The sequence below is a fragment of the Azolla caroliniana genome, unplaced genomic scaffold, assembly GCF_043228905.1.
Source record: "Azolla caroliniana isolate FFs.n. ecotype wild unplaced genomic scaffold, voAzoCaro1.0.p SCAF_1, whole genome shotgun sequence".
Lineage (NCBI taxonomy): Eukaryota > Viridiplantae > Streptophyta > Polypodiopsida > Salviniales > Salviniaceae > Azolla > Azolla caroliniana.
Window position 1 is genome coordinate 31,707,239 of NW_028230436.1, and position 8,666 is coordinate 31,715,904.

General features: G+C 36.5%; 1 protein-coding gene across 2 annotated transcripts; it reads right to left on the reverse strand.

Moving 5' to 3' along the window:
- Positions 1-1,918: 1,918 nt before the first annotated feature.
- LOC147869757 (mitochondrial outer membrane import complex protein METAXIN-like) lies at positions 1,919-5,693 on the reverse strand. 2 transcript variants are annotated; one of them, XM_087332784.1, is made up of 6 exons: positions 5,421-5,693; positions 4,581-4,921; positions 3,510-3,586; positions 3,368-3,428; positions 2,810-2,963; positions 1,919-2,592 (listed from the first exon to the last, which is right to left on the reverse strand). In XM_087332784.1, the coding sequence occupies exons 1-6, from the start codon at positions 5,620-5,622 to the stop codon at positions 2,408-2,410; spliced, it is 1,020 nt and encodes a 339-aa protein (XP_087188910.1). In that variant the 5' UTR covers positions 5,623-5,693; the 3' UTR covers positions 1,919-2,407. The 2 variants fall into 2 exon arrangements, with proteins under 2 accessions (XP_087188910.1, XP_087188918.1); XM_087332792.1 differs by having other exon boundaries at positions 1,919-2,589; positions 5,421-5,688.
- Positions 5,694-8,666: the final 2,973 nt, after the last annotated feature.

Sequence of the window (8,666 nt, forward strand, 5' to 3'; positions counted from 1 at the left end):
AATGTCTTTATTGTTTTCATTAATATAATCAATCACCTCAGGTTTGTTGGAAATGTTCTCAGCATTCACACTGGGAAAAGCTAAATATAACAGATAATAAATTCCTGCTTTGTTTGCTGCCTTGTGAGGATTTTTTCATCCTGGGATTTTAATCATAAGAAGCCCTTGTACATATAGGACCAAGAGGATTTTGTATGGAAGAAAGGTACTGTAGAACTGACGATGTGCTATAGGATCATATCTGGCTTTATAGTGTATCCAGGACCCTGACTAATGTTAAACCATTATATGATTCTGTTGCTGGCATGTAACTCTGGTGAGCATCAAATAAGTGACGAGAAATTCGTAAGAGATCCTTATACACGTATGACAGTGATGTCGATAAGACGTGCGTGAGTGCCCTAGTATTGGAGGAGCTTTAACTGGTTGACGATAACAAGAAATCTGGGGTTTTAATAATGACAGTGCCCTTAATATTGACAAGTCACTGAATATGCTCATCTTTGTGCTGATGACAAATGCTGGCAGAACTTACAGCTTGGGTACAGCAAAGTCATCAGTATGCGTTGTGTATTCTTTAGATATTACAAGAACATGCAAATGGTTCTCTTGACAGTGCAATAAACAGGATATGGTGAGAACTTCAGAGGACAGACATAAATTGGGTATCCTTTGGAAGAAGTGCTTTGAGTACTTTAGAAGTTGGAAGGGGTGTAATGTAAGCTTGTGCATGTTTCTGCTGATCACAATAAGAAATATGATCCTAAGCAGATGCAGACTTTGCATGAATTATTTAAGGGGTACAACTAGAGCTGGGACATGTTTCTGTTAATCGCTATAACAAATATGATCCTAAGCATCGGCAGACTTGAGAGGCCTTGCATTGCAATATTTTGGTCAACTCATTCTAATCTCAAAGGAGTGGGTTGTCTACAAAGCTTCTGAGGCACACCATAATACGAAGGGAAAACATGAAACATCTTGCAAGCAAAATATGTAGTGCCGACGTTTACATTAGACATGTTTACTAGAGCTTGCGTATGGTTCTGTTTATCACAGTGATAGAGATTAATATAAACAATGACAGACTCGAGAGGCCTGTCTTTGCAATATTCTAATATCAAAGAGGTGCGTTGTCTACAGAGCTAGATTTGTCTAAACTAGACCATATCCCCTGAGACAATACCTAATAACAAGAAAAATATTGAACACCCTAATTGTTAACAAATATGAATTAGTGCTGAAGGGCATTCTTTACATTAGACATGACTAATATTTAATTCCCATGCTTTAGGTGTTTGGAGTAGGATGAACTAGAACTTCATTGGGGCTATAACATGAATAGTGCTTAAGCACAAACTGTAAATGTTGACACTCATTCTATTAATTTAAGAAAGTATACAAACTGTATATTAATCTACCTTGGAATGACTAATAAGTGCGGTTGATGTATTAGTGTGGTTGATTACTACCATTGGCATCAGGAGTCATCCAAAACCAATATTCCATTAAATGGGAATGAGGGGAGCAAGAAGTCACCAAACAAAAGATGAACTTGTTTCCCATCGACATTGTTTGAATTCTCCTTTTCAGAGTTAACTAGCAACAATATTCAATTAAAAAATGTGGATGAAGTAGAGCACTTAGTCAAAGCCTTTTTAATCGTGATTTGTGATTTGATCTTCATCATATCTATTTCTAAAACTCTCCACTATTATAGACAAAAAACCCACTAAATTGAGTGGATGTCTGCAAGTCATAAATGTATTTGACTTTCATCTCTAATGTCGTAACTGCCATTGTTTACTTGTTTCCCATTAACATTGTTTGGATCCTCCTTTTCAGTTCTTAACAAGTATTAAAACTCAAGAGTCAACAAGAAACGGTATTCAATTAATAATGGGGATTGAGTGGAAAACTAAGTTGAACCATTCTTAATCATGATTTGATCATAATCGCGTCTATTTCCAAAACTCCAATATTTCAAACAAAAACCCACTAAAATGAGTGGATGTCTGCCAGTCATAAATTTATTTGACCTTCATCTCTCCTTCAGTGTCTGAGTGAAGTTTAAGTAAACCAGTTTTGTAATCACCATCATCACTTCTATTTCCAAAACTCTCTAATAATCCAAACAAAAATCCCACAAAGAGGAGTTGACATTCATAAATAGACTAGTAGAACGTCAGCTCCTTCCACCTTAAAGAGAGCTGATAAAACGTATGGCCACTTGTTTGGGCACTTGTTCTCCAATATTCCCAACACAAAATCCCACAAAAATGACTTGATGTCCACAAATGGCCTTATAGCCACCACATTTATTTGAACTTCAGCTGCTTGCCTTAAAGAGAGACCAGCACACAAGTATGGCCACTACAATCATTCACAGCTTGTTCTGCTTGACTTTTCACTCATTTTCGTAGTCTGCATAGTCCTCTAAGTCGCTTATTAAAGAAACACCCCATATATATGCAAATGCAAGAACAGCAACAGCTTGTGCTCCAAGGAAAATTTTTGTTCTTTGCTTAAATAGTTTTGTTTTTTCAGATCTCTCCTTGGGCTCTTGTTCTTTGCGGGTCCTTGTAGAAGCTGCTAGTAAATAACAGTTGACAACTAATTATTGGAAACAAACTTCACCCATAATCAGAATAATAACATGCTCATGCACGGGACAAGAGCCTTCATATATGTTAACCAAATATCACAACCAGCTAGGGTCTATTTTTTAAGAGGGTATCTAAAACCTCGGCTGATAGTTCACAATTATGTTACAAAATTTCCTTGGTTTTATACATACGGATATATATACCTTTAGTGTAGTTTGCTGTTGTTTTTGGAGTTGCATAGATAGATTTGGCAATGGGTGTCGTGCCTCGACCTTCTAAAAACTCAGTTCGTAGATCTTCAGCATACTTGATCAAGTTTGGATACTTCTGAAACTCTCCTTTCAGTAATGAATTTTCCTGCCAAATTAAATAATATCTATCAATATCTATATTAACCCTACCATAACAGCAATGGACACCAGAAGAAAGCTTGCATTCTTTGTGAGGACAGCATGCCTCATGGCTGCTCAAGACAATAATCAGTAAACTGAAGCAGATTGTAGTTGAAGAGCTGTTGAATGGTATTGCTAACAAAAAATGATAATACAACTAAATTCTCACAATGCAGTATACTCTGTTTTTTCATTCTCATGTGAGGCCAAATAAATCTATCAATGAAGAAGATATGTTCGTATTGGATGGGTCACTAGTTACTCAGAATCCTACTTTTTAAAATAACAAGGGACTTTGGATACAAAAAGTTGCACAAAGTGCTTAAATTCAATATTGCGATTAAACTTTGAAGGACAAGAAACACTTACCAGAGGTACATGCAGAACAAATAGGGCATGGCTGAGAAATAAAGCATCTACACTTGATGGCCTGTGACATCCTTGCACAAACATGATCTACAGAATAAGATACTTATTGCAGTTAAGTCTAAATACCTAGATACAAAATTACCTTGTTTTCATGAAGTACTTGTAGTTATTGAGCAGATTTGAGAAAGATTCATATGCCTCAGTTGCTTTCCTTGCAATCTGCAAATAAAGATGAATCAGAGTTAATTTTGGTTTTAAACAACCAGTAAACTACATAAAATTAGAACAATTGCATACTTAATTTTAGGTTTGTGTATTCAAATAGCAATCAACAGTGGTTTGATTTAAATCACTAATGAACCATACAACTGTGACTCAACAGCTAAACAGCATGAACAGTTTGGTTCGAATTTCAAAATTAGAAAACGGTTTGATTTGGGTTAGATTTAGCTTGCGGAGGTAACAGATGATTTGAAATGTATTTGGTTTATGGTTTATAAAGCTTGAAATTACAGCTTAAACGGCTTCTAGGGCCATTTTTATAATACAACTTACTGTTAAAATAGAAACCCTAACATATTTAAAAATTGATGAATTTCAATTTCATTTTTTATACAAAATAGTTAGGATCTTTTATGCACTTTGGTTTTGAAAGGTTTATTTAGGTTTGACAATTTCTTCAGTTTTGTTGTTGTTTCAATAATTAAAAAAAGTTTGAGTTTGAGACTCCCAAATCAAAAGCATGTTAACTTTATCTTTGCCATATTTATCCTAATCTTTGCATACACAATCAGATGCCCATGCATACAGTGAATGAATCTCCCTACTAAAATTATGCTCTCATGAATTTGATTTATAATAATCATTTCTAGCCTTAACACTTTATTTATTGAAAAAACAATATTACTAAAATATTAACAAGTCAAATAATTAACCAGAGACAATGTAAAACAGGGTTAAAAGAAATGTCAAACATATTCTCACCACGTCCAACACCACCTAAGATTTTCACACAATAGTCAAATGACCATAATCTTAAACTTGACCGTATATTTTGATGAGATTTTGAATGTGAAATAATCTCATAGTAAAATACTGGATAGTGAATTCTGCACATTTCAGGATAATGATGACCTGGTTTGAAATTTCAACATTGGACAGAAAATACAACACTGATCTACCTCATTTTTGAAGGGGAAGGATGAAGGTGTACCTCATCAGTTCTGGATTCCATATTAAACTTTCTCAGCCCTAATAGTTCCCGATTCCGCATTTGCTGTTTCCAATGTAAGATTTTGTTAATTGGCCAAGGCAAAGCCTTGAAATAAATTCTTTGAGCAATCTTTTTGTTTTCATTGCTCCATAGTTCACACAACAATGCATTTTGGAGATGTGATTCAACTAATGCACTGAGAGCTCGAATCTGAGCAATCTCCTCATTCGAGAATCCTGCATCAAGGTCGGTAATATCTTCTGCCTTGAGAAACTCCACAATACCCCCTCCTTCTCCAGAGAACACAGCTTTTTCTCTATATTCTAGAGTTGGCAAGTCCTCTGCAATGTAATAAAATAACATTCAAGGTTCAATTCAGACCAAGAGACGGAAGAACAGGTTCAATGAAGAGCAAGAAAGCAGAAAATTAAGGAGATGCCGTGCGATGAACTTCTATTTGAGGGCAAATAATCAGAAAAATTTCAATTTGAACCAATTAAGAGCGACTAAACATAAAGGGAGCAAAACGTAAGATCCACATCGAATGAATGAAGCAGAAAAAAGTTCACGGAAGAGAAAGAAAACATAAAATGATGATAAATTACGGGCTAACTCCTAGAGATTAATTAGAAAACATATTGTTTCAGAGAATATAAGCAGGGTGAGATGCATAAAGGAAGGGATAACCATATATTCAATCAAGATCCAATTCGGACTGAGTAAGCAGAAAACATCCAGTCAGGATCCATTTCAAGCAGACTAGGCAGCAACAAAAGCACAAAAAGAAGCAGACGCCCTAGAAAAATATGAAGAAAAGGAAAGGTAAAAAAAAGTGGAAACCTGAATCCGGCACGGTGTCGTTGTAGAAGATGGAGAAGTTGACTTCTGAGAGCTTCAGGTAGACGAAGGAAGGCAAGCAGAGAGGGCAAGAAGTCGGCAAGCCCCAGGCCGGGCCTCTGGTAATGAGAAGGATACCATCATCAGAGGGTGGTGGAGGAGGAGGATCAGAAGAAGAAGAAGGAGGAGGAGGAGGAGAAGCCATAGCTTCTGTCTCTGTCTCTGTATCAGAGACTCTGTTTCAGAGTCTATTATCTCTGTCTTAAACCCTTGAAAATAATATGTTTGAAGATTATATATGTAGTAATGTATGTACATACATATGTATGCATATCTCGTTTATTATTTATTTAACTCAAGAAACAAGTGCAGAGCAGCTTTTTCTTCTTCTTCTTCTTCTTCTTCTTCTTCTACTACTACTACTACTATTGCTACTACTCCTTCACAAATCTCTTTCATGTGATGGATGGATGCACACCTTCCTTCCTTCATGTGCAAACAAGCGAACAATCAAACAAACAAACGAAAAGAGGAATGGGTGACCCCATCCTACTTCGTTGATGGGGAATTGTCGCCACCTGTTTCTTATGGGCGTGCACTTGGTTGCGACTAGCCTCTTGGCCAATGACTCTCTCTGACTGGATTTCACTTGGTGATGTTATACACATTTTGGCTCGAAACGACAAAGCACCTCCCAAACAAGTACAGTCTCAATCGATTGAGCCATCAAGTTTTTCAATATCAACGAAAAGACCAACTCAAGCCTTTGTGCCCATAAGATGAAATTATGGATTGTGGTGGAGCTCCTTTGTAACCACAATGGTGAGGCACTCATGATTATGCCTTTGTGGAAGATGAGCCAACATTTAATAGTTCTTAGATTAGTGGTAATTAATTATGTTTAAGCATTTATTATGATTAATAAAAACATGCAACATATTTTTCACGCCTACTTCATGCCAAGATATCATGTCAACAAAAATCTTGGGAGTAACAAATATTTTGATTGTGAAGTTATCAAGCATGTTTTACGAGTTTGATTTTGAGATTGTGATCCTAGCACTATTCTAGTTTTGTTATGATTGGATAAAAGTGGGAAATATTTATGGTTCTAGTTTCAATTCTTGTCAAGCTATGACACGAATATAGAAATGTGGATATCATAGGTGCCAAGATCATGATTAATGAAGTAATTAGCAAGAGAAGACAAGAATGGAATGGATTAAGGGTGCTTTTACAACCACCCTCAAACAAAGAACAAGAGCCAAAAAGAAAATCCCATAGATGTCCTTGTAACATATATCAGGAGTCAACTTGAATATGGATGTGAAATATGAGACCTTTGCCTCACCAATGGAGTCTTTGAGATGCTATGTCGACGGTGATAGTAAGTCCCTTTTATATTATCAAAATAGTTGAGGTCCTAAACCACCACATGTTTCCATGTTTCCATGTCTCCTAGATTCTTAAGGTTTGTCTCAAGGCCTACATTGATATTTCTAGCTAATTTACAATGTCATAATTGAATGCGATTTTGGAAGATGCATTGGACAGGCACATGACATTTTAGTATAGGTTGGTCCAAATTTCAATAAGTGGCAAAGTGAGTAGCTAGATGAACACACTAACATGAAACAATACAAGGTTAGTCAACAAAGTTATATTCAAGTGCAGATGAATCCAATTGATTATGCTTATATGTTTACTATTGTTTTGCATAATTGCAATATATATAAGTATGCATGTTTTTGCAAGCATAAGATAATATTCTTTCGTCCATTCATTTGCACATAACTTTTAATTACCAAAAATCACACTAGTCAATGTGTAACTGTTAAGAAAACGTGAAGAAGGCACTCGGGCTCTTCTTTTGTATGCGCGGCGGATCGTAGTGTGTTGGATCGTTAGCGTGCTCTAAACAGACAGAGAAAGGAAAGGGGACTTACCTCTGTAGTAGCAAAATGGTTTTCTTCTATTACATGTAGAGCTCAACTTGCTCTCGTCAGTCTTCTGGTCTCTCACTCTCTCTCAGAGTTCTCTACTCACTATTCTCTGTTTTTTCTTACTACTTACTTCCTATTCACTCTACCTTACTTTTACCTAAGTCATAAGTTATTACACATGCAGCTAATTAGCTGCCAGTAGCTAATTAGCTGTCAGTCGCTAAATAGTTGTTCACTAGCTAATTAGCTGTCACTAGCTAAATAGCTGTTTTACCTTTTTTGTTCACTAGTAGCTAAATAGCTACTATAGCTTATTTCTCATAAGCATCACATACCATGTTGAGCTTGCTTCTCAACACTCCCCCTCAAGCTCAACTTATTCTTGCTTGAGGTTCTCTTCAATCTTCTTTTCCATTTTGCTTTTTAGCCATCTCATCAATGTTTACAACTCCCATCATGTTCCGAAACTGTGTATGCTTTTCCACACTCAATCCCTTTGTGAGAATATCAGCAACCTGCTGATTTGTATTCACATACACCAGATCAACTTCTCCTTCAATCACTTTTTCTCTAACAAAGTGATAATGCACTTCAATGTGCTTTGTTCTTGCATGGAACACAGGGTTCTTTGCAAGTTGAATGCTGCTCATGTTGTCACACCAGATTGTGACAGTACCGTCTATATACTCTCCCAAATCAGCAAGCAATCTTCTAATCCATACCTCTTCACAAGTGGCTATGGTAGCTCCTCTGTACTCAGCTTCAGTACTAGACAATGCAACAGTAGCCTGTTTCTTGCTACTCCATGAAATACCTGCACTTCCCAATGTAAAGATATATCCACTTGTGGATCTCCTGTCTGTTTGGCTTCCAGCCCAATCGGCATCTGTATATCCTTCCAGATTTATGTCTAGATCAGCCCTGTAAAATAGTCCAAAGTTCTGAGTTGCTTTTACATACCTCAGAATCCTTCTGATGCAGTCCAAATGTGGCTTTGTTGGCTGTTGCATAAACTGGCTGACTAATCCAACAGCATAGCTCAAATCAGGTCTTGTTATGGTCAAATAAATAAGGCTGCCCACCATAGACCTGTACATGTTTACATCTTCTATCTTGGCTCCCAAATCAGCCCTCAACTTGCAGTTTTTATCAAGTGGTACAACAATAGGTTTGCATCCAAGCATACCATACTTTTTCAACATAGTTGTTGCATACTGTTTTTGCAACATACATATACCACTTTCAGATCTGATGATTTCAATACCAAGAAAATATCTCAGATCTCCCAAATCTTTCATATGAAACT